The sequence below is a fragment of the Sphaeramia orbicularis genome, chromosome 17 (assembly GCF_902148855.1).
Source record: "Sphaeramia orbicularis chromosome 17, fSphaOr1.1, whole genome shotgun sequence".
NCBI classification, from domain to species: domain Eukaryota; kingdom Metazoa; phylum Chordata; class Actinopteri; order Kurtiformes; family Apogonidae; genus Sphaeramia; species Sphaeramia orbicularis.
In genome coordinates, this window is record NC_043973.1 from 55,986,147 (window position 1) to 56,013,865 (window position 27,719).

General features: G+C 40.9%; 1 protein-coding gene across 1 annotated transcript in view; it reads right to left on the reverse strand.

Moving 5' to 3' along the window:
* The window catches only part of LOC115437529 (ras GTPase-activating protein nGAP-like), a 74,556-nt gene extending 49,098 nt beyond the window's left edge, over positions 1-25,458 (reverse strand). Inside the window, 3 exon segments of the mRNA XM_030160757.1 lie at positions 8,266-8,389; positions 8,806-8,933; positions 24,853-25,458. Of these exon segments, the coding sequence (XP_030016617.1) occupies positions 8,266-8,389; positions 8,806-8,933; positions 24,853-25,321 (721 nt within the window). The 5' untranslated portion in view covers positions 25,322-25,458.
* Positions 25,459-27,719: the final 2,261 nt, after the last annotated feature.

The following is a 27,719-nucleotide window of genomic DNA, read 5'->3' on the forward strand; positions in this document are numbered from 1 at the left end:
AACCCATCTAAGACCCCCTGAAACTCTCTACAGTCCCTGCAAAACCCTATGAAACAATCTAAACCCATCTGAGATCCCCTGAAACCACCTAAATCCATCTAAACCCATCTGGAACCCTCTACAGACCCTGTAAAACCCTCTGAAACCACCTGAAACCTGCAGAAAACAGCTGAATATCCCTTTAAAATCAGACCCGGCTCCCGTTTACTGGATGTTCAGACCCATGTTGGTGGGTGCAGACTTTCTCCAACACTGTCCGACAATAAAATAATAATAAACCGAGGTTATAATGGCAACAAAACACTAAAACAGGGTCACGACAAACTCATGAGGAAACTGAATTCATCCTTTTTTTCTCAACTTCCTTTGTAAAGACATGAAGACAACACACAGCTCAGTCCAAACATAGGCTCAAATCTGCACAGAAAATGGAGGAATATTCACATCCAGCCCGTGAAAGCGCACACACACACACACCGTTACAGTCTTTTCAAGAACACTGTCAGCGTTTAGAACCACTTAATGGTGGAAGACAGACGGTGTTAAAGCTGCAGATGTGGCGTTAAACGTCCACAAAACAATGATATGTCCCTTTAACTCAGTCACTGTCCGTGGTAATGGTCTGATGAACAACCGTCACCATCTGGTTAATGAGGAGCAGCCGCTGTCTGAGGGTCAGAGGTCACGGACGGGTTCTGTCTGGATCCTGATTGGCTGTAGTGTGTGTGATGTCACACATTCAACAGGTGAGAGTCCTGAACCTGAAGATCTAGAAACTCCCCATACATTAACATTTCACATGTAAATACTCCAAAAACTGAACCAAATTACACAGATGACATATTATTAATATTCTTATTATTATTGAAACTATTTGTGTCACCTTTAGATTCATTTAATAAAATACAATCAACTATAATCAGATTTATGTTTATGAGAATCTGAGAGTAAATGAACACAAACCACTCAGATACTGCAAAACTGAAGATTATTTCATGACAGTCTACCAGTAAATGTAGCTTTAAGTGAATTATGTGCTGTTAAAATCACAAACAGCATCTAAACTCAGAAAACACATGAAATTAAAAAAAAGTGTCTTTTTAGCAAAAGTCAACAACTCATCAAAAAGCATAGTTATTTTATTCATATACATTTATGAGTTTAGTTTCTGTGAATATTCTATTTGTACAGTTTTATCTCAGGTTTAGTTTAGTTTTCTGTATTTTATAAAATAATTTACGTTCTTTCCTCTTCATTTTACAGGTTTATTTTGGTGCATATTTTTTATTTTATTTCTAACTTCTGTATTTGTTAATTCTGCGTCTCAGACACATTGTTCTTCATTCTTCGTGTTCTTCCACTGTATCGACCCTTAATCAACAGATTTAAGTTGATCGATTGGTCGACAGTTAGTTTGATAACTGATCGGTTTCTGGATATTGATGCGTAGTTTTCCACCTTTTACAGATGAAACAGGTGAAAACGCTGGAAATTCAATAAAGTTATACTAATTCTTGTTTTATCCATGATCGATAACCGCATCGATCTGGTTCGATTTCGGGCGAAATGAACGAAGTGTCGCGAACAGAAAAGTTTTAGGAGCTGGAACCAGACGCGTGTCCCGGAGCTCCCGCCCGGAGCAGTGGGGCTTCGTCGGCTGTCAGCAAGGGACACGGAGCTCTCGGCCCGGCCTCAATCCGGTCTGTGCCGCCGGAGCTCCGGGTCCGGAACGGAGGCTTTCAAAGGACCAACTCACCCAGAAAGTCCATCGGAGACGCGGAGTCCCTCATCCGGACTGAGGTTCGCGGAGTCCGTCAACAGCCACCGAGCCCCGGTAGGCAAAACAAACACACATCCGGTCCGGACCTTCACAATAAAAGCCCCGAAAACAACTGCAGCCGGAAACTAACCAAACACCACCTATTTAAACTGAATGGGCTCTATGCACAGCCCCACTACTTCCTGAACTTAAGGCACCTCCTTTATTTCCTGTTTTTCATTATTGGACACACTGATTAATCCAGGTGTGTCTGACCACAGTAGTCCCAACAAGAAGCAGCAGACACACCTGGATTAATCAGTGTGTCCAATAATGAAAAACAGGAAATAAAGGAGGTGCCTTAAGTTCAGGAAGTAGTGGGGCTGTGCATAAAGCCCATTAACTGATTCATCTCATTTATTCTATTACTTAATTTTATATTATACTTAAAACCTCCAAGTTATTTATTTGTTTATCAGATACAAGAAAAAAACATCCAAGTTGAGATGATAAATGACCAGTGATCCCAGATTCATTTAGTCTCTGATCGTTAATTTATTTAACATGTACTTATTTTAAACCACACAAAGAACAAATCAGTTTTAGTTCAAATATTTTTTCTCAAATACGGACCACCTAAAGCTGATGTTTGTACTAAATTGTACTAAATCCATTTCCACAGGTCTTGATTTAATCCCGGTTTAAACCAAGTTTGTACTAAATTAACCGTTTAGGTGCTGGAGCAAAAAAACAACAAACCCCCCCCCCCAAAATAAATCAATTCTGATATCTACATTTCATTCAAATAGCTGTATCTTGGAGGTGGTTAATGATAAATTCATTCTGTAAGTGAAAATACTGGGCATGAGCCAGAGTTTATGATGGGAGTAAATGTACTAACCTAATTTGCATATCGTCACGTCACAACGCGGCGGCCATATTAGATGTTTTAGTAAAATTTTACTTTGAACATACACTATATTGCCAAAAGTATTGGCTCACCCATCCAAATAATCAGAATCAGGTGTTCCAATCACTTCCATGGCCACAGGTGTATAAAACCAGCCCCTAGGCATGCAGACTGCTTTTACAAACATTTGTGACAGAATGGGTCTCTCTCAGGAGCTCAGTGAATTCCAGCGTGGAACTGTGATAGGATGCCACCTGTGCAACAAATCCAGTGGTGACATTTCCTGGCTCCTAAATATTCCACAGTCAACTGTCAGCTGGATTATAAGAAAGTGGAAGTGTTTGGGAACGACAGCAACTCAGCCACGAAGTGGTAGGCCACGGAAACTGATGGAGCAGGGTCAGCGGATGCTGAGGCGCATAGTGCGAAGAGGTCTTCAACTTTCTGCAGAGTCAATCGCTACAGACCTCCAAACTTCATGTGGCCTTCAGATTAGCTCCAGAACAGTGCGCAGAGCTTCATGGAATGGGTTTCCATGGCTGAGCAGCTGCATCCAAGCCATACATCAGCAAGTACAATGCAAAGCGGTGGATGCAGTGGTGTAAAGCACGCCGCCACTGGACTCTAGAGCAGTGGAGGAGCCTTCTCTGGACTGACCAATCGCGCTTCTCCATTTGGCAATCTGATGGACGGGTCTGGGTTTGGCAGTTGCCAGGAGAACAATACTTGTCGGACTGCATTGTGCCAAGTGTAAAGTTTGGTGGCGGGGGGGATTATGGTGTGGGGTTGTTTTTCAGGAGCTGGGCTCGGCCCCTTAGTTCCAGTGAAAAGAACTGTGAATGCTTCAGCCTACCAAGACATGTTGGACAATTCCACGCTCCCAACTTTGTGGGAACAGTTTGGAGCTGGCCCCTTCCTCTTCCAACATGACTGTGCACCAGTGCACAAAGCAAGGTCCATAAAGACATGGATGACAGAGTCTGGTGTGGATGAACTGGACTGGCCTGCACACAGTCCTGACCTCAACCCCATAGAACACCTTTGGGATGAATTAGAGCGCAGACTGAGAGCCAGGCCTTCTGTCCAACATCAGTGTGTGACCTCACAAATGCGCTTCTGGAAGAATGGTCTAAAATTCCCATGAACACACTCCTAAACCTTGTGGACAGCCTTCCCAGAAGAGTTGAAGCTGTTAGAGCTGCAAAGGGTGGACCCACGTCAGACTGAACCCCATAGACTAGGAATGGGATGGACCTGAAATTCATATGCGAGTCAAGGCAGGTGAGCAAATACTTTTGGCAATATACAGTAGTGTATATACAGGGAAGTTTTGTTTATGTTTTTTTGTCAATTTATCCTTAAAATAAATTAACTTAAACATTAGTTGAAAGTCAAATACAGTCAATTTTAGTATCTTTTTATCTGTCCGTATCTATTCAAACTAAAACTAAACTTTACTTACTGACCTTGCCTTTAAGATGGATTTTCTTTTTCATTTTAAATAGAAACATGCCCTGAAATGGTGTTAGGATGGAAGGAGTACATGTTTGCCATCTATTGGTGAGAGGTGGTAACAAGATGAATGAACGAACGAACGAATGAACAAATTTATTTTTGGTTTTACATCAATCATTGTACTTAGTACATTAATCATAATAAACAGAAAAACCAAAAAAGGAATAGACTAAAAGCAAAAACTTTTTTTTGCCTATCCTTTTCACCTCATACACTGCATACATCAACTTCAATATGTAGAGCATCGAGCATTCACACCATAGTAATAAAAAATAAAACAACAACAACAAAAACATATCTACCATCTCAATTCAATATTTCAGAATAGTTCTAAACTAAAGGCCCTTTTTTTTTTTTTTTTCAACTTCGCCAAAGGAGTGAATAACTTAAATGCATCATAAGGTCCATTCCATAATTTCACACCAAGGTTATAATAGTTTTGGATTTTTCATTATAGTTTAGTTTTATTTAGTTTTGAATTTTTTTTTCTCTAATTCATCCATTATCCATCCATTATCTGCCGCTTCATCCGGGGACGGGTCGCGGAGGTAACATTGTCTAATTCAATTAGTTTTAATTAATTTTTAGAGCAGGTTTGCTAGTTTTTATTAGTTTTTGTTATTTTCTAAATGCTTAGTTTTAGTTTTTTTTTTATATCTTTTCTCTTCTTCTCTGTCGTATTCAAATAAATCCCAGACAGGACTCTGCTGCTTTCTCCCAACTTTAGTCTCCATGTTTCCAGGTAGAGTGGGGACCAGAAGACGACTATAAACCACAAGTGACGGACCGTTAAATATCATACGGTGCCAGCAGATAAAATTGCTTGAGGGAAATAAATCAATTTTGTATCAATCCGACATTGACAAAGACAAAAATGAAGAGAATTTTATCCACAATTTTTACCCGTTTTAGTTAGTTTTGTAAGCACACAATACAGTTTCAGTTAGTTATGTTTTTTTTTTCTTTTAATTATAGTTTTTATTTATGTCAGTTAACGAAAATGTTTTTACAATTCTAGTTTTCATCATTTCGTTAGTTTTGGTTAACAATAATAACCTTGTCAAACAAATGAAAATCTCTGAAATTTGAATTACTTTGTCTTAATTCCAAGAAACCACGAACAGTATTTGAGACAATACTATTTTTATCCCTCATCTTCTATATACCTGTGGTAACTATCTGGAGTTATTATGGTCTGTTTCCGTCAGTTTTTTTGGTCGTCATAATATTTTGGTGCTTAAAGGGTTAATAATATTTTCTGATTTCTTTTAGATGTTTTATGGTGATCACACAAGTTTCTGCATTAGTGTCTAATCAAACCAGGGGTGGTTTGAGTGTTCTTCTGTTTCCTGTCTACCTTTGACCTTTCAGCCTCACCTGGTGGTGTCAGTGGGTTTTATTTTGGCCGTCTGCCATCGGATGTGTGCACATCAGACTGAGGAATGCAGCCCATCCTGAGCTTCACCTCCATATCAGACCGCGACGACACAAAAGACAATGGAAAACAAAAACACGCTGCACTGAAAGCAACAGCGTCAACGCAAGTGAAGCCACGCCCACAATAAACCCTGGAGTCAAACCTGGATCAAATGAATAAAACTACCAATATTCAACCTGTCCCAGAGTGTGACCTCTGACCTGCAGGTAAGAATGCAGTGAATGAACAAGTGAAGGTGTGGCATTCATAGCCTCGGGGTGTTTTCAAACACAGATCACTTTCCTGTAATCAAAGACTGGATCTGACCTGGAGGGTCAAAGGTCAATGCAGAAGAAGAAGAAGCAGAGAAGCAGAAGAAGAAGAAGAAGAAGAAGAAGAGGAAGAGGAAGAAGCAGAAGAAGAAGCAGACGAAGAAGAAGAAGAAGAGGAAGAAGAGGAAGAAGAAAAAGAAGCAGCAGCAGCAGAAGAAGAGGACAAAAAAGAAGAAAAAGAAAAAGAAGAGGTAGAAGAAGAAAAAAAAGAAGAAGAGGAAGAAAAAGAAGAAGAAGAAGAGCCTCTACAGGTAGCATGTTTCAGTTCAGCCATAGAGACCATTTGGATGGAGAGGTGGAAGGGCAGTGTGTGTGTGAGTGTGTTAACCTCAGTCTGTCCACACTGTCATTAAACTCAGGACTAAACTTACATGTGATCACGTTCACTGAGAGGAAGACGAAAAAGAAAGAGAAAAAGTGAAGGTTTGATTTCCTGTTCTTCTACTTCTCCTGTAGTCTGAACCTAAAACTGAGTAGTCTGGTGGCCATTAAACACATCACAGCCGCAGTGACACCCTCACTATTAAAATCTGAAAATCATCATCAGCCTCCAAAAAAACACCAAACAAGCATGAGAGCCAGTAAAAACCCACCAGTGAACTCAGCATAATCCCAGTTTAAACCTGGTATGGGTCCTGATTTAATCCCAGTTTAAATCAGGTACAGGTCCTAATTTAATCCCAGTTTAAACCAGGTGCAAATCTGGATTTAATCCCAGTTTAAACCAGGTGCAGGTCCTGATTTAATCCCAGTTTAAATCAGGTGCAGGTCTTGATTTAATCTTAGTTTAAATCAGGCGCAGGTCCTGATTTAATCCCAGTTTAAACCAGGTACAGGTCCTGATTTGATCCCAGTTTAAACCGGGTATGGGTCCTGATTTAATCCCAGTTTTAAACTCTGTACAGACCCAGTCCAGACTGGTTTCTGTGGGCTGTGTGGGGGCAGACTGGGTCATTAACATATAAATAACCTTCACCTTCCCCCTCCCTGGGGGGAGTGTCAGGGATTAAGTCCATGAATGAAAGGGTCTCTGTGGCTGAATGAGGGGGTTCTGATCAGTCCAACCAGGAACCACATGTAGACTCTCAGAAACCGACCAATCCCAAGGCTTGTTTGCGGCCCCCTGCAGCTGTGGGCGGGAATCCCCACGGGGCAGGGGGAGGGGTCAGCCGGGACGGACGGATGGACACTGGATGCTTTGTCCTCACACATTCCCCAGACATCCCACGTTCCCACACACAGACCGCACCCGAACACCTCATTCTCACAGACACAGACACCAGCTGACCCTGGACGGATGACGGCAAACTGACGCAAACGCACAAGGATCAGAGCGATATCAGCGGGACACGAGTTAGAACAAGACGACAACATCTGACAAAACCTCCAACACCTGACCAGTATCGCACATGTGCAGAAGCACCCGTGCCATATCTGACCAAACCGAAGACCTGAGCCAGATGTGGTCCAGTTGACCATGACCCACTGCATTGTGGGTAATCTAATCTCTCCAGTCCAAACTTCACCTGAAACCTGCTGGTTCTCATTCTGTGCTGTGACTACTTCATGGACCTGTTGGACAGTGGGTCATTTAACCATCCTCCATGTTCTCTCTGGCTGCTGCTGTAAAAGAAGTCTAATGCTACATTCGAGTACGGTGGGAATTAAAATAAATATTAAGTACAAAATCAAAAATTGCATATGATTTGACTTGATTTGATATGACTCATGTCATATTTTCCACTGGAGAACTGGAAAAAACATGTTGATCAATGAGATGAAAATGACCTTTGACCTTTTCAACATGGCACAGACCAACGATGGATTCATGGCCAATGATGAACAATGGTTTTATTAATGATCTGCTGCTGTTAGCAGCTGATTTTACACATTTATAGTGTAAACAATGGACAAAATCATCCAAAAAATATCAAAATCAACAATAAAAATGAAGAAAGCATCAATAAAATCATTAAACATGAACTAAAGCATGAATACATGAACTACATACTCAACAAAATAGAACCAGAACCACAGAAAAGGAAAAAAAAAAATTAACAAAAGATTTTTTGGTTCTTTTTTTTCTTTTTTTTCCATTTTGATCATTTTGTTGAGTATTTTTTTCATTTGTGTTCATTTATTCATGTTTCAGTGCGCAATTTACAAAATTCATTAAAAATACATAAAATCCTGTTTCATATGAATGAACTCATCCAAAACTGTTTCATCCAAGTATCAGGTTCCAAGAAACTGTGTTTCAGACATTTTTCATTTCACTACAACAACAAAAACACTTCAACACATTGAATTCTGGGTTGTGTTGGCGTCTTACCCATCAAGGTGGCGCCCTCTGTCTGAAACTCAGGGAACTGCCCCTCTGATGGCACGCTGACTGTCCTGCGGAGGCTCCGCCCCTTCGCCGAGTCCGTGGGACTTTCCTGAACGTCACCTGCAGCCTGAGGAGGAGGAAGAGGGGGATGAAGAGGAGGAACAGGAGGAGGAGGTGGAAGAAGAGGAGGAGGATAAAGAGGAGTAAGAGGAGGGAGGGAAGGAACAGGAGGAGGAGGAAGAGAATGGAGAGGAGGAAGAGGAGGAACAGGAGGAGGAGAAGGAAGAGGAAGAGAATGAAGAGGAGGAACAGGAAGAGGAGGAAGAGAATGAAGAGGAGGAAGAGGAGGAACAGGAGGAGGAGAAGGAAGAGGAAGAGAATGAAGAGGAGGAAGACGAGGAGGAGGAGGAGGAAGAGAATGAAGAAGAGTAAGAGGAGGCAGGGAAGGAACAGGAGGTGGAAGACGAGTGAGAGGAGGGAGAAGGGTGTTAGGGGGTTTTGAGCAGCGAAACAGTGAAGGTACAATGCATTGTGGGTCCTGACCTCGTCATCCCTGTTGACCAGGATGAGCTGACTGTCGGTGAGGACGCAAAAGCGTCGGTCCCACGCTGCGTGGTCGGCGTATGGACTCTGACCACAGGAGAAGCGGTGGGCAGGCGGACCCTTCACATCTGACAGAAAAACAGAAAGCACAACATTAACGAGGGAGATCATGTGACCAAAACACAACATTAATGAAGGAGGTCATGTGACCAAAACACAGCATTAATGAAGGAGGTCATGTGACCAAAACAACATTAATGAAGGAGGTCATGTGACCAAAACACAGCATTAATGAAGGAGGTCATGTGACCAAAACACAACATTAATGAAGGAGGTCATGTGACCAAAACACAGCATTAATGAAGGAGGTCATGTGACCAAAACACAACATTAATGAAGGAGGTCATGTGACCAAAACACAGCATTAATGAAGGAGGTCATGTGACCAAAACACAGCGTTAACAAGGGAGGTCATGTGATCAAAACACAGCCTAAATGAAGGTCATGTGACCAAAACACAACATTAATGAAGGAGGTCATGTGACCAAAACACAGCATTAATGAAGGAGGTCATGTGACCAAAACACAACATTAATGAAGGAGGTCATGTGACCAAAACACAGCATTAATGAAGGAGGTCATGTGACCAAAACACAGCGTTAACAAGGGAGGTCATGTGATCAAAACACAGCCTAAATGAAGGTCATGTGACCAAAACACAGCATCAACAAGGGAGGTCATGTGACCAAAACACAGTTAATGAAGGAGGTCATGTGACCAAAACACAGTTAATGAAGGAGGTCATGTGACCAAAACACAGCCTTAATGAAGGTCATGTGACCAAAACACAGCCTTAATAAAGGAGGTCATGTGACCAAAACACAGTGGTAATAAAGGAGGTCATGTGACCAAAACACAGTTAATGAAGGAGGTCATGTGACCAAAACACAGCCTTAATAAAGGAGGTCATGTGACCAAAACATAGCGTTGATGAAGGAGGTCATGTGACCAAAACACAGCGTTAATGAAGGAGGTCATGTGACCAAAACACAGCGTTAAGAAGAAGGTCATATGACCAAAACACAGCCTTAATGAAGGTCATGTGACCAAAACACAACATTAATGAAGGAGATCATGTGACCAAAACACAACGTTAATGGAGGAGGTCATGTGACCAAAACACAATGTTAATGGAGGAGGTCATGTGACACAAACATGGCGTCACATGGTTTCTGAACCGCCAGGTCCAGGTTTGTTTGCTGGACATTTGGTTTATTTTCATAGTTTTATTCATAAACTCATAAACATATTATTGATGGTCTGATACTTTCATTCAACTACACTAAGTTATTTCATTATATATTATATTTATTTGACAGTGAAACAAACAGTCATTTCAGCCTCTGAATGAGTTTAACATGTTTCTAAAGTTGATTCAAATGTTCTGATGTAGCTTTAGTTTGTCCATTAAATGATGGTAGTTTCATCAGATCAGGTTCATTCCAGTCATTTTCCACTCATTCAACATTAAACACTACCGAGCTGTATCCATGTGAGGGCCACCACTCTGAAAACACACACATCCAACCAGGGTGGGACTGCTGCTCAGTTCAGGACCACTGGTTTTGGCTGCAATTTCCAGGTTCAATCAAAGGGACTGAACTCAGCTGTGAACAAACACACAACCAACAGGAGTCAGAGCTGCACCAGCAGAGGGCGCCGTGCATCCACACTAAACCTGCTCACATTCAACTCAGACACCAGGAATGAACACACAGCAGAGGGCGGCGGCACACCAAGGTTCTAAAAGTTTTGGATTTTTCATTATAGTTTAGTTTTATCTAGTTTTGACTTTTTTTTTTCTCTAGCTCAGTTAGTTTTAAGAGCAGGTATACTTGTTTTTATTAGTTTTCATTTCCCCCCCTAAATGCTTAGTTTTAGTTTAGTTTTAGTATTAATTTTAGTTTTGTCGTCTCTTTTCTCTTCTTCTCCGTCGTATTCAAATAAATCCCAGACAGGACTCTGCTGCTTTCTCCCAACTTTAGTCTCCATGTTTCCAGGTAGAGTGGGGACCAGAAGACGACTGGAAACCACAAGTGACGGACCGTCAAGTGTCGTATGGTGCCTGCAGATAAAATTGCTTGAGCGAAATAAATCGTTTTTGTATAAATCTAACGTTGACAAAGACGAAAACGAAGGGAATTTATCCATAATTTGTATCCGTTTTAGTTAGTTTTGTAAACACACAATAGTTTCTGTTAGTTATCGGTTTTTTTTTCTTTTAATAATAGTTTTTATTTATTTCAGTGCACATTCCGCACTTCTGTTTTTTGGACATTTAGTAAATATGGGGAAAGTTTTGCTCAGATATCCGATGGAAAAGCCACCACCGACAGTGGTGTGTGCACATTACCCAGGGTTCAACAGTCCCAGTGGGTCCGTCACATCAGAATTGTGCTTGGAGGTGTTTTCACTGATGTGGGGGTCCGGCTGTTTCAGCGCCCTGTCTCGGCCGCCGACGCCTCAGCAGACGGTGCGTTCACTGTACCTCATTGTGCTGGGATCCTCGGGCGTTTGTGTTTCTGTGTCAACACTCCTGACCGCCGCGTAAACATTCTGTCGGTCTCCATTATCACGGACACGTGGGTTTTTCCGTCGTGGGATAAAGCGCTGGGCTCCGGCCTCATCGACGCAGACGTCTGAAACGCCACAATCTGATTTGGTTCCACTTTGGAGGAAACGGTCTGTGAAGCCTGACGGGATGGAGCTGCTGAGAGGTTTCCAATGAACGCTGCGCTTCATCTGCGACGGGAACTGAAAGTACACACGTCTAAAACCAAGAAACGCCTGACAAACACCAGGAAAACACAGGGTTCACTTTTAATCCTGAACCCTTTAACTCACAGGTGTCTAACATGCGGCCCGGGGTCCAAATCCCGCCCGCCAAAGGGTCCAGTCCGGCTCGCGGGATGAATTTGTGAAATTCAAAAATTACACTGAAGTAGGGATGTAACGATTACCGGTATAATGATAAACCATGGTAAAATTGCAGACGGTTAGTATTACCGATGAAATTCTAATTATCACGATAACCGTGTTTGATTACTGCACTTTTAGGGGAAAAACCCTATGTGTAGATCTGCTTTTATGTCAAATATTTGAGTATAATTTTTATTTATTACAATTGTAATATTATATACCTAATATTTGGAACCAATATTCACTTTTAAAGTCTTTGAAAAGGTTCATTAGCATCTTTGTGTTATTTATGCAATAAAGTATACACATTTTTCAAATTGGATTTTATATATTTTTTAGTGTTTTTTGTCCTTTTGTGTTTTTATAGTAGGTTAAAGTGAAAAAAATAATAGGCAGATGAGATAAATGAAGTTGTGCTGAAAAAACAGATACCAAGCATGGGTATAGTAAACATTTGTTTATATAGTATATAAAGGCAAAATCAAAAGTACTGAAAAATGGACAAAATAGGCTCAGACCACTAAGGGTTAATATTTGAATGTTTCTGCAACATAAGGTACATTGTATCTGTTATTTTATTTATTTTTTCAAAATACAACTTGGTTAAATTATTTCAGTGTGTGTATTAGTACTTTTTGAACATTTTGAGCACAATTTTAACAATACTGCGATAATAATGATAACCGTGATAATTTTGGTCACAATAACCGTGATATGAAATTTTCGTATCGTTACATCCCTACACTGAAGATATCAATCAATCAATGGTGTCAAAATCCTTTTAATTCAGGTTCCGCATGCACACACATACAGTCCAATGAGATTTTAAGTGGGTCAGAACCAGTAAAATAGTATCCGAATAACCTATAAATAATGACAACCCCAAATTTTCTCTTTGTGTTTGGGCTTTTTTTTGGTGTAAAAAAGTAAAATTACATGAAAATGTTTACATTACCAAACTGTACTTTTACAAAAAATGTAAATAACCTGAACAAATATGAACAAATGGAAATGTCTTAAGAAAAGTAAATGCAATTTGACCAATATTCTGCCTGTTACTAAATGTTTTGTGCGATTGTAACGCACATGTGAAAATGATAAACTGAGGCGGAATATTGTTAAAATTGCACTTGTTTTTCTTAAGACAATTCAAGTTGTTCATGTTATTTAGATTTTTAAGGAAACTTTGTAGATGTAAACCTGATCATAATATAATTTTAATTTTTTCACTGTTATTATTTTTCTGGTTCGGCTCACTGCAGATCAAATTGGGCTGAATGTGCAACTGAACTAACATGAGTTTGACAGCCCTGCTTTAACCACTGAGCCCTGATTCCAGGTAAAGGTTCGCATATTAAAGCAATGATTCTACCTGTTTTACTAAAACTAAAACCTGATTATTGATATTATTTACACAACAAAACTAAAGACAGACCCACTGAGTCAAATACATTCTGTTTGAATTCAGCTGAAAATGTCAGTAAATATGTAAATAAATGATGGATGCTTTTCCTTCCTTTAACGGGCTGAAGGTTCAGAACCTAAACAACAGATCAGCCATTATGGGGATGATGTTGGAGCTAAGGCTGTGTATTGGCAAGAATCTGGCGATACAATACAAATCACAATTGTAGTATCACAATTTGATATATCACGATATATCATGATACTGTTAAAAAGGTAATTTTTTTGTTTGTTTCTTTTTTTTAAATGATTATTTCCTTGTAGAATTGAATTACACCAGAAATCTGCACAAACACTAAACACATTTTTATTCGATCCCAACAAGATAATGCTATATCACAAAATGTTCCTGTGTTCAAACTGAAATTCGGTTTTACAGACATGACAATTTAAGATCCTGTTCAAATGTTCATATTTGATTAGTTCAGAACTAACATCAGAACAGTATTTTAGTTCAATTCCAACAAAGGAACGAACATTATTGAATAAAAGAGTGTAAAATAATAAATAAAATAGAAACAAAAAAGAAAAACAAAAATGAACCTCCACAATATCTGCATTTGAATAAATACCGAAAAATATTGATAGAGTACTTTTTAGTATCGATGCAGTACTTTTTAATACCAATACAGTATTGTGAAATGAAATATTGTGATATATTGCAGAACCGATATTTTCTAACAGCCCTAGTTGGAACCTCTTTCCTTCTGTGTAAATAATCTGTAGTTTCATCTTTAAAACCACCTGAATCCAACAGTTGTAGTTCCAGTCTCAGTCATAAGACAGAACTAAAGGATGTGAAATTATGCCCTTTTTTCTGCAGGACAAACCTCACATCCCACAATGCACTTCTGTTTGACCTCTAACAGCAGACATTCCCTCTGATCCACATCAACCGTCCATTAATGAGACTGAGAATAAATCCTGGATGAGGTTAACAGATGGAACCAGGTTCTATGAGTCTGGGTTTCATGACCATTAAATACCAACAACCAGATTCAGAGAGAAACACGACAACTGAGGGAATGAGGAGGTTCCTGCTGCGCTTCCATGCCTTCAGTAGTACTCAGTACAGTTTTTGTGAGTTCCAGTAGCGTTGCAGTGATTGTGGGTGAATTCCAGGGGGATAAGGTGCAGGTCTGGAGGCAGAAAACAGCTGAGCAGCTCCGTTTGCAACAGTCTATTTCTGGATACATACTAAATCAGCCACGTCAAAGAAGCCCAGAGAGATCTGAAAGGACGGAGCCACACCTGCTCCAGAGCACAGCCGGAGTAAAAGGGCAGGCACCACAGAAGAAGAGGAGGAGGAGGACAACGACAAGGGGCACTGCAGAAGAAGAAGAGCACAGCCAGAGTAAAAGGGCAGGCACCACAGAAGAAGAGGAGGAGGAGGAAGAAGGAGAGGATGACGACAACAGGTACTACAGAAGAAAAAGAGGACGAGGAGGAGGAGGACGATGACAATGGGCACTACAGAAGAAGAGGAGAAGGAGGAGGAGGACAAAGGGCACTACAGAAGAAGAAGAGGACGACGACAATGGGCACCACAGAAGAAGAGGAGGAAGATGACGACAACGGGCACCATAGAAGAAGGAGAGGCTTCAAAAAAACATCCAGAGATCCACAGGTGTCCACAGAGGTCCATAGGTGTCCAAAGAGATCCACAGGTGTCCACAGAGGTCCACAGGTGTCCACAGAGGTCCACAGGTGTCCACAGAGGTCCACAAGTGTCAACAGAGGTCCACAAGTGTCAACAGAGGTCCATAGGTGTCAAAAGAGATCCACAGGTGTCCACAGAGGTCCACAGGTGTCAACAGAGGTCCACAAGTGTCAACAGAGGTCCACAGGTGTCCAAAGAGGTCCACAGGTGTCAACAGAGGTCCACAGGTGCCCACAGAGGTCCACAGGTGTCCAGAGAGGTCCACAGGTGTCCAAAGAGGTCCACAGGTGTCCAAAGAGGTCCGCAGGTGTCAACAGAGGTCCACAGCTGTCCACAAGTGTCCAAAGAGGTCCACAGGTGTCAACAGAGGCCCACAGGTGTCCAAAGAGGTCCACAGAGGTCCACAGGTGTCCAAAGAGGTTCACAGAGGTCCACAGGTGTTCAAAGAGTTCTACAGAGGTCCACTCCTGGAATCAGCTGAGATGCAGCTCCTGTGTTGCATGAATCTTCTGAATGGATTGGACTCAAAGTCCTCTGTGACTGTTGGATTTGGTCTGAGTTGGTGAAAGGCTCAGAAAAAGCTGTAAAATAAATTACATGACAAATGTTCCAGAATGTTCCTGGACTGTGAAGCAGAACATGAGGACTGGACTGAGTTTGTGAACATCCATGTGGATTGGGGTTTTTCTGGAAGTCTGTTTATATTCATGTATATTTAATATTCATACTTATCTATGTTTCATGTGCAGCAGCGTCTGAAGGTTCAACACCAACATCTGCACTTCATCATGTCCACTGGGTCCTTCAGGTCTGGATGCTCACACTGAAGACCACCACGGGTTGGAACGCACAACACATAAAGCTCCGCCTCTTTAAAGACCACATGTGGTCAGTGAACAAGTCCGTCCACAGGAAGTCCTCGTCACACACACATGGATTAAGCTTCTATATTTGTCCAGTGGCTGGATGATGGACAAAGGTCAGAGCTGACCGTCAACGCCAAAAACAGAGGACACACAGGAGGTTAAAATGTACTGAAACAGACTGAAACCCTACTGAAACAGACGAAAAAACTACTGAAAACCTACTGAAACAGACTGAAACCTACTGAAACAGACTGAAAACTTACTGAAACAGACTAAAAACCAACTGAAACAGACTGAAAACCTACTGAAACAGACTAAAAACCAACTGAAACAGACTGAAAACCTACTGAAACAGACAAAAAAAACTACTGAAAACCTACTGAAACAGACTGAAACCTACTGAAACAGACTGAAAACTTACTGAAACAGACTAAAAACCAACTGAAACAGACTGAAAACCTACTGAAACAGACAAAAAAACTACTGAAAACCTACTGAACCAGACTAAAAACCAACTGAAACAGACTGAAAACCTACTGAACACACACAACTACACACTCCAAACACAGATTGACAGTGGGTGCTTGCTGGTGTGTGTGAATGCCGTCCTGTGTGAGTCGGGGCTGAAATCCTCCTCAAACCAGACCAGTTGATCAGGACTGAAACTGATCCTGACTGACGGTGTTCCATCAAAGAATGTGCTCATTGTTCACTCCACAACGTGTCAAAAAAAACGTGGCTTAAATCAAATATCTGCCAGCACTTGTGTTTCTATGCTCCTGTTGCATCATGACTTCATCAAACCAAGTTATTTTGCAGAATCGCCTGCGTTCACCTGCGTCTCTGGGGGTCAGAGGAGGAGAACAGGAGTCAGAGGAGGAGTTAAGAGGAGGAGTCAGAGGAGGTGAACAGGAGTCAGAGGAGGAGAACAGGAGTCAGGGGAGGAGTCAGGGGGGGTCAACAGGAGTCAGAGGAGCAGAGGAGGAGTCAGAGGAGAAGAACAGGAGACAGAGGAGGTGATGTTATGCTGATTCAGACATGAGGGTGATGACAGTTGTGTATTTACATGACAATTACAACTACAGTTACAAAAACCTGAGCATGAACCCTGGACAGTCAGTGTAAATCGTGTCACTTCCTGGTTGAAGGAAGAGCTGAACAGAGAAACCTGTGAACTCCCAAAGGGTTAAAAGTCCAACAAGTTCTCACAGGGATAAAGTCCACACACACACACACACACACACACACAGAGGCTCTTTGTCTGTGTTCCCTCAGCAGCGGAGCGGCGGGCCCGTCTCCATGGCGACCGGTAAACACAGCAGCCCTCGTCCAATCACAGATCCCCTGACATCACATACCTCTTTATCAAGATGAAAACATTGAAGAGAGCGAGGAGGGCGAGACACACCGCTGACACACTACTACACAACAAACACACACTGACAGGCAGCCAATGAACAAACAAACATGAACATTCACTGCCAAAGCCGTCTAACTGTAGAGCTGAACCATCCAGACTCTGTGGGACATCATGGACTGAATCAACCCAGAGTCCAGAGTGTGGACGCAGAACGTGTGTCAGTCCAACGCAGTTGTGAAATGGGCCCCGGGTTAGGTCTGACAGGAAACTACAGCAATTAACCCAGGACAAGCCCGAAGGAAAACAGGCTGGAAAACATACGACAGCACTGAGGAGTGACCTTTAAAGGTGCCGTATATAGGATTGTGGCCAAAACTGGTACTGCAATCACTTTCAAAATACTGTAAAGCATGGTGTCCTCTCCTCCTCCCCCCAGACTAGGGGTTGCCAGATCCAGCATGAGCGTCTACTACTAGCATTTCCACAAATCCTTGCCACCACACCATAAATTTCATACAAAAAAATCTTCACCAGACTTATTCTACATACGTATAATATATAACAGAACAGGACAAACATCCTGAACACTCAAATGAAAGTTTACACAGATTCAGGATAGGGAAAAGGGAAATGAGCCTTAAGTTTCACTTTTACTTTCACTTTTACTTACCAAGTACAAGCGGTACGGACCGCAATTGTACCGACTGCCCCCCTCCCCCAACCACCCACCTGTCCAAACCACCGACCCCCCCCCCCCTTCGGATTACACACCGCTACATCCAGAGGTCACTTCCACTGAAAACACTCAACTACAAGGAGCTACCATGGCAAGAGACAAGTCCTACACCGGTACCCGGTCTCTTCACCAATCCTGGACCAGCACTCTTTTCACTAGGGTCAGGAGAAGAGACTGCAGCCTGGCCCCGGGAGAAGACACCGACGGTCTGGGACCGGGTGAGGACACTGCCAGTCTGGGACCGGGTGCAGAGACGGCAGCCCCAGCTCTCAGTGGTTCTTACTGGTGGTCAGACTAAGGCAGAGCCGGCGTCGGTCTTCAAATTCTTCTCCTCTTTCATCCGTCTCCATGTTTCTACATCATCTCCTATACATCTCCTTGTTTTGTTTCTCACTTTGTCATGACGTATCTGGGAATAATCAGAGTCCTTTAGGTTTATTAATGTCATACATTTATGATCAAAAATGTTCCAGCTGCATCTCCATGGGATCTGCCAACCTGGATGAACAAAGGCTACTGACTCTGTGATTGGCAAACAGGTGATGGGCGGAGCATCAGACCAAAACACACAATAACAACATAAACATCATTTCGGGGCTGACACTGAGCTTTTCAAACACAAATATTCTGGCTGGACTACTACTGTCAGTGACATCAGTATTTGAAATGAACAGGATTCCTTAATGTCTGGTGACAGTCAAGGCCGTTTTAGAGTTACTAAGAGCAGAATTCCTACATACTGCACCTTTAACCTCTGCAGGAATACAACAGGGATGGGTTCATGGATTTATAAACATCAACCCAGTACAAGATGAAGGTTTAATTTAACAAGAAATTTGCCAAAAGTTTACAGTTTACAGTAATTTAGATTAAATAGAACTTTACTGAACTCTCAGGAAATGAAGGTTCCAGAAGCTCAACAAAAACATTCACAAGTACGGATGGGAATCTAAGAATTTAATGATTCCGATTCCATTATCGATTTTGCTTATCAATTCAATTCCTTATCAGTTCTCATTGGATGAGGGAATACAAGAGTACAAACAGGTGTGTTTGCATTAACTGTCTTTTATATTTCTATATCTGCACTGAAAATATAACAAATACAGTATATACAAATAATTAGTACAGAAATGAACAAAGTAAACATGTGGTTCGACAGAAACAGGTTATCATTAAATCTTAGCAAGACAAAAATAATGATATTTGGTAATTGTAGAAATAATTCACAGGTAACAATAAAAATAGATGGAATTGAAATAGAGAGAGTTCATGAAACAAAATTTCCGGGGGTAACCATTGATGACAGAATCAGTTGGAAAGCCCATATCAAACATGTACAAACCAAAGTCTCCAGAAGCATTGCAATAAGAAATAAAGCAAAGAAGATTTTGGATCACAAGTCACTTCACACTCTATACTGTTCCCTAGTTTCACCATATTTACAGTACTGTGCTGAGATCTGGGGTAACAACTACAAGACCTCACTACAGCCACTAATTATAATTCAAAAAAGAGCAATTCGGATCATTCATAATGTTGGCTACCAGGAACACACAAACTCATTATTATTACAGTCAAAATTAGTCAAGTTCACAGACATTGTGGACTATCAAACAGCTCAAATAATGTACAAAGCTAAAAAATAATCTTTTACCAACAAATATACAGAAATGATTCAGTATTCATGAGGGGGGTTATGATTTAAGGGGGAAAATTAACTTTAAAATTCCCTTAATACGCACGACTAGGAGGGGTTTTTGTGTTTCTGTCAGCGGGGTGAGACTGTGGAACAGATTTAATATAGAGTTAAAGCAACGACCAAGCAGGAAAGAATTTAAAAAGAGGTACAAAGACACAATTTTCCAGAGGTACAGGGATGAGGGAGGGCTTGGGGATCACTGGGTGTGATAAAGATGCACAAGTATGTGGTAAGTGTGTATGTATGTATAGGTGTGTATGTGTGTGCGTATATATGTAGGTGTATATGTGTGTATAGATCTGTGTATGAATATGTATTTACATATATGTGTTATTGTATTATGTGTTTATGTAAATCATATTATATTTGTTCATAATAATATAAAGCCAGAAACCTAATTATTTACTAGTAAGTATCAGTCATATTATGGCATAGTGTATAGATACGATTAGACGAGGAAGGTTATTATTGTTATTAATTATATAAGGAGAAGGGGTAGGAGTTTATAAGTTGTACTTCTTCTCACTCCTTTTCGAATACGTATTATATGTCTAATTGTTTAAGTGTTTTGTTTATTTATTTTCTTCTGTTTGACATTCATGTTCGAAATAAATACATCAATCAATCAATTGGGGCTGTGTATCGGCAAGAATCTGGCGGTACAATACAAATCACAATACTAGGATAACGATACAATGTATCGCAATATATCATGATACTGTTAACAAGGGGATATTTTTTGTTATTTCTTTTTTTAAAAGATTATTTCCTGGAAAAACTTAAAGTGCAGCATTTGGATAAATAAAGTTTTAACAGGCAGGTTTACTAGAACAAAAATCACACAAATAAATAAATAATGTTTTACAGACATTACAGTTTCAGATCTTGCTTAAATGTTTGTATTCTATTGTGAAAAGAATCCATAGTGTTCAGTCCCTGAATCATCCAACATCAGAACATTATTTTTGTGCATTCCCAATAAAAAAAACTAACATTTGCCTCTTTCAGACAGTAAAAAGTGCTTTTAGGATGACTGAAATAACATCAATTTTTTAAAAAACTACACGTATGACCTACAGTATCACAATACTACTGTTGTAGTATACAAACAACAGAGCAAAATACTCATGTGAATATAGAAATAAAAGAGTAAATAAAATACCCATGTGAATTAGGGCTGCACGATTAATCGATTTTAAATCGAAATCGGATTTTTTAATTTGGACGATTTTTAAAAAAGGGAAATCGTAAAATCGATTTCATCTCTCGTGCCTGCGGGCCGCGCGCTTGCCGGCTACCATAGGCTCCTCCTCCTATCAGTGACAGGGGTCTGTCACAGAAATCCGTGTAATGACTGGACTTTAAATGTGTTCATGAGCCCGCAGTACTTATAGCAGTGTAAGCCGTGGCTTCACGCATGGATCCCGCAACTGAAATATAACTGTATGCGGATCACTCATCTTACGTTGTCCCAGATCCGTACCATACTGTCTTCTTCCGATCCGGGTCCGGGTCATCAGCCTCAGCAGAGGAGCCCACACAGCCCTGTGCCCACACACATCCACCAGCTCCACAGATAGAATCCCTCCAGTGTGTCCTGGGTCGGTCTGTTCCACGCACGGATCCCCCAGTTTAAATAGAACCGCATGTGGATCACTCATATTAACATGGTCCACGCCTGTCACTGACTGACACTGGTATCACTTCTGTGGGCCCAGATGCCCAGAAAAAAAAACAAAAAAAAAAAAGGAAAAAAAAAAAAAAAGAAAATTTTTATTCATATACATATATATATATATATATATAAAAATATATATGTGTGTGTGTGTGTGTGTGTGTGTATATATGTATATATAAGTAATTAATTTAGTCCTCTTACTTGCTAAATTTTTCATTCACAAATGTAAGTTCTGTAGCACAAAACCAAATATTAATTTTTTGAAAGATGTTGAACTTTATTTAAAGCTGTTAGATAAATCTGGAAACAAAAAAGCAGGTATAAAAAAAGGTATAAAAAAACATAAGTATTTGCTCTGATTTGGGCATTGTATTATAGTGTATTCCCCCTGGCAAATTTATGTTATTTTCTTGTTGTATACATTGTTTGTATACTCTACTTCATTCAATAAAGATTTAATTAAGAAAAAATAAACTTCTGTGGGTTCATCACGTGATACCATCACAGATTTGAGGTCAGAGCAGTGCCTAGCATTGTGGGCTGCTCACGAAAACGACATGCTGACTTCTGTTGTCTTTTGTAGTTTTACCCAAAAATCGAAATCAAAATCGAAAATCGAATTTTTAGAGGAAAAAAATCAGGATTTTTATTTTTGCCAAAATCGTGCAGCCCTAATGTGAATATAGAAATAATAGAGTAAAATACGCATGTGAATACAGAAATAAAAGAGCTGGAAAAACAAAAATAAACCTCTGCCATGTCTGCATTTGAATAAATACTTACAAATATCCATACAGTACTTTTTAATATCGATACAGTATCATGAAGTGAAATATCGTGATATACTGTGGAACTGATATTTTCTTACAGCCCTGCAATTAATAATAATAACAGCTGACACCGGGCCTGGTTCGGGGGGGGCGGAGAGGGGTCATCATATAGTCATACAGTGAAAGTGAAATTAAGATGCTTTGCTAATTCCTCTGTCTCCTGTTGTTGTGCACCTCATTTCCTTTCCCTATCTTTGTAAACTTTTATTTGAGGGGGCAGGATGTTTGTTGCCCTGAAGTGACCCACATTCACTAAAGAGGCGGAATACGAGACCACACAGACACACACTGTGTTTACAGAAGTAAGTATGGTTTTCCTCCGCTCCGACCAACAACTCTGACGTTTGTCGCATTTCAATGACGGAAAGGTTGGATAAATGCGACCTGGACGTTGAGAGTGAAGTCACATTGGAAAATATCAGATCTGGATCAGATTTAGGACCACATATGAAAGTGGTCCAGGTCAGATTCAGGACCACATATGTAAGTGGTCCGGGTCAGATTTAGGACCGCATATGAAAGTGGCCCGGGTCACATTTAGGACCACATATGAAAGTGGTCCAGGTCAGATTTAAGACCACATATGAAAGTGGTCCGGGTCAGATTTAGGACCACATATGAAAGTGGTCTAGGTCAGATTTAGGACCACATATGGAAGTGGTCTGGGTCAGATTTAGGACCACAAATGAAAGTGGTCTGGGCCAGATTAGTGCTGTTCAGACTGTTTGTGACAGATCGGATACAGGTCACATATGGACACAAAAAACGCATTTGGACGACATTTGGCTTCAGTGTGAACGCAGCCTCCAACTGGATCGAACAGATGAAAGGACTGAAGGAAAATGAAGCAGCTTCGGGGCAGTGAATGAGTTATCAGAAACAAAGACCTGGTTTTAAAGACTGGGGGTGTGACCTCTGACCCCATCCAACACCCCTGGAATGAACAGATCGAGGATGGAAAATAGCAGAAAATTAACAACATCCATGAAAATAAAAACACAGGAATCAGATTTAACAAAAACCTGTGACATTGACTGAGGTTCAGCATCTGAAGCTTAAACCTTCAGAGATGAGCGCACACATCCGTCACATAGACATAAACCCCAGGTGGGCGTGTCCTTCCCATGGGCGTGTCCTTCAGGTCCCACTGGTTTAATATTTTAAGGTGCTGACTTCAGCCCCGTCTCCTCCATTTGCATCTATAAAGCACATCCTCCACTCAAATGTCAATCACAGCCGCTGCCTGCACACTGGGGGTGACAGGGGGTGGGGCTTAGAGGTCAAAGGTGAGCAGCCCTGTCACCTTGGATCACGCTGAAGCAGCAGCAGCATTTGACTGAGAACGCTGTGAGGACCAGATAAAGACGAGCTGCAGCCTGGTCGAATTAGTCTGGAGGAACCCGTGTACCGGGTCCACACGGGTACCGGCTCGGCTCAGCTGCGGCACCAGCCAGGAGCCTTTCTACTGTAGACACAAGGTGGCTGGTCGTCACAAAAACACAGTACAAACCACTGAGTCGTCACGTTTAGTGCTACTGCAGCTTCGAGCAAAGCAACAATAGAGGAAGATGAAACTTATAAGTGTAAATTTCCAAAGTTAAAGATTTATTATGAGTGTATGTTCGTTTAAAATCTTAAAATCTGTGGTTGATTTATGAAGATGGAGCCGACATAAAAATGTGCTTCTGTTTTTTCTCAGATGTCCTGCTACATTAGCGTGGCATCCTATAATTGTTAGTCTCATAGTGTAACAGTCTAAGTCAGTGGTTCCAACCTGTTTTAACTCCTGACCCCATTTTAACATCACACATTTCTGTCGAATGTGGCTCACTGATGTGAGCAGAACCCACTGATGTGAGTGGAACCCACTGATGTAAATAGAACCCACTGATGTGAGCGGAACCCTCTGATGTGAGCAGAACCCACTGATGTGAGTGGAACCCACTGATGTAAACAGAACCCACTGATGTGAGTGGAACCCACTAATGTGAGCGGAACCCACTGATGTAAACAGAACCCACTGATGTAAACAGAACCCACTGATGTGAGTGGAACCCACTGATGTAAACAGAACCCACTGATGTAAACAGAACCCAGTGATGTAAACAGAACCCACTGATGTGAGCAGAACCCACTGATATAAACAGAACCCACTAACGTGAGCAGAACCCACTGATGTAAACAGAACCCACTGATGTAAACAGAACCCACTGATGTGAGTGGAACCCACTGATGTAAACAGAACCCACTGATGTAAACAGAACCCAGTGATGTAAACAGAACCCACTGATGTGAGCAGAACCCACTGATATAAACAGAACCCACTAACGTGAGCAGAACCCACTGATGTAAACAGAACCCACTGATGTGAGCAGAACCCACTCCATCAGCTGTAACTGGATCCAGTGGAACCCAGTGGGCCCACCCCCCACATCCCACTGAAGGTTCCCAACAGGTCCAGGATGTTACTGTCACTACTGACAACAGACGCAGTGCGCTGATAAACCAAACAACCAGAAGATGGAGATGCACACGTCAAACTACAGAGGAGAAACCAGGAAAAAACACCTGGAACAGAAAAACCCACCAGACCCAGAGGAGGGGTCAGGGTTCTGAGTCCAGTGACAGGCTTTAGTCCTCGGGTCTACGTGGGCCTTTGTTTACTAGTAGAACTGGTTCTAACCTTTAGGGTCGGTCTAAGTTGGGCCTAAAGGTCACATGACTGGTCACATGACCCTGACACTGGGTAAGGTCAGTTAGACGTTCTCCTACCAGACGCCCCTCCCCCGTCCAGGTGGGGTCCGGGTCCGGGTCCAGGTCCAGGTGCAGGTGGGTCCCCCAGGACTCTGCTGATCCTCCGGGAGAACGACGTCAGGAGGCTGCCGATGGAGAGGGCGGAGCGTTCTGCGTCAGATCCCACCTTCCTGAGCGCCACCCTCTCTGGACCACCACCAGTCCCGGTCCCGGGTTCAGACAGGGAGCGCAGGTAGGGCAGAATTCGTCTCAGCGAGTCGGTCCCAGTCTCAGTGGATGGTTCCTGCTTTGGGGCGGGGTTAAACCTCTGGAAGCTCAGCAGCCGCTGGTAAAGGGACTCCACGCTGTGACCTTTGCCCTCAGGGCTGCCTGTCAGGCAAGCAGATGTGGTCCACTTGTATCCATCCAGTGGCTGCTCGGGTTTCCTGTACCGCTGCCAGCGCCGCGAGGCCCGATGGGCCTGGGGGGGTGTGTGGCCTGTGCTCATGGTCCAGTTGGCAGCAGTGTCAGGCGGCGTCCAGGGCAGATGGCGTTCTGGACAGCTGGTCTTTACACAGCTGTGACACTAACGGCTCGCTGCTTGTAAAGGCGAGCGCCGAGACGCCATTACAGCCGTCACTGTTTCTCAACGTCTTCCTGAAAGGAAGTCACTCGTCACATCGACGCGAGGCCATTCTGAGCCCGGCCAATCAGTTTTGAGCAAAGCAGCAGCCTGTGGTTTCCCTCCGAACAGAGCAGAAACTGAAACTGTCCACAGCTTCAACTTCAGCTTTATTTACTGAACAGTCACAGGGATGTGTGCAGTAAAAGCCCCAAAGGACACGTTTTAGGTTGATATTAGATGAACGTTTGTAAAGTTCCACAAAATGTTGAAACTTTGAATATTTTTTTTACACATTCTTTGTTGACGGAGGCTATTTTAGGTCACATTTGACCTGTATCTGTTGACATAAGAGATGTAAGTGTTCTCAGTTAATCTGCTGATGATTTAAATGTCTGGTTCATTCAGTTTAAACCACAGAAAGAAAAAGACAGGAAGTACTCGCATTTAATCGTCTGTCTCACAACGTACTTAAACCATCTGACAAACTCAGATCAGAACGGATTATTAACTTAACTGATTAGTAATTTAACTGATTATTAATCTAACAGATTATGATTTTAACTGATTATGAATTTAACTGATTATGAATTTAACTGATTATTAATCTAACAGATTATTAATTTAACTGATTATGAATTTAACTGATTATCAATCTAACAGATTATTAACTGATTATGAATTTAATTTATTATTAATCTAACAGATTACGAATTTAACTGATTAAGAATTTAATTTATTATTAATCTAACGGATTATGAATTTAACTGATTATTAATCTAACAGATTATGAATTTAACTGATTATGAATTTAACTGATGATTAATCTAACAGATTATTAATTTAACAGATTATTAATTTAACTGATTATAAATTTAACTGATTATTAATTTAACAGATTATTAATTTAACTGATTAAGAATTTAACTGATTATTAATCTAACAGATTATTAATCTAACAGATTATTAATTTAACAGATTATTAATTTAACTGATTAGGAATTTAACTGATTATTAATCTGATTATTAGTCTAACAGAGTATGAATTTAACTTATTATTAATTTAACAGATAATGAATTTAACTGATTATTAATCTAACAGATTATTAATTTAACTGATTAGGAATTTAATTGATTATTAATCTGATTATTAATCTAACATTATGAATTTAACTGATTATTAATCTAATTGATTATTAATTTAACAGGTTATGAATTTAACTGATTATTAATCTAACAGATTATGAATTTCACAGGTTATGAATTTAACTGATTATTAATCTAACAGATTATTAATTTAACTGATTATGAATTTACTTGATTATTAAATTGTTGCAGCTCTTGATGAACTGGAGGTTTGGTTTTGGAATGGTCTGTGTTTTTTGAGGCGTATCCACCTGTGATGATTTACTTTATTTACACCATGTATATTCTGATACTAAAACATTTTTATCATTATAGTAGTCTGTAATGTTCTACATCTAGACTTTTTTTTGTCTTGGTTCCTTGTTCTTGTTGTTTTCATCCTTTTCATCGTGTTGCGTCTCTCACACGGTTTCTATCTTAGATAAACGATCGTTAACCAAATCCCAGATCTGCATTAATCTGACAAACATGAAAAGACAGTGATTCTTCTATATAGAAACAGTAACGTAGAGTTAATGTCTTCAACTACCCATGATGCAGAAAAAGAACTAGAACGTGTGTCTCAGAGGAGGAATGGGTCAGTCTCTGGAGAACTCAACAGTCAACCACTTCTTCAAGAACATGGAGGGAACATTGCTGGAAAAATATAATTTGATTTTTCATAACTCCTAAAATTACAGCCAAATGTGTCCAGAGTTCAACCTTGTTGGACAGAATGTGCAGACGTCAGTATATATCATGCACATGTCTTTTGGTATTGTCCTAAACTTGCATCATTTTGGGATAATGTATATTCAACAATTGTTCAGATATTGGGTTATGAAATCCCGAAAACATGTTTGGTGATGTATTTCAGATGTATTATTGGTAATAATGTAAGAAAAAATGATAGATATTTGTTTAAAATACTATTATCAGCCTGTAAAAAGGCTATTACCAAAAATGGTGCAGATTAAAACCACCTACAACTAATGACTGGACACAGATTATGATTGGAATATTTGAGATGGAGATTCTGACGCATAGACTGAAACTGACGAAGAACAGAATCCGGATAAATGGAAGAAATGACGATTTTCATTTCAACCTCACATGTAGGGATGGGAATCGAGAACCGGTTCTTTTTGAGAACCGGATC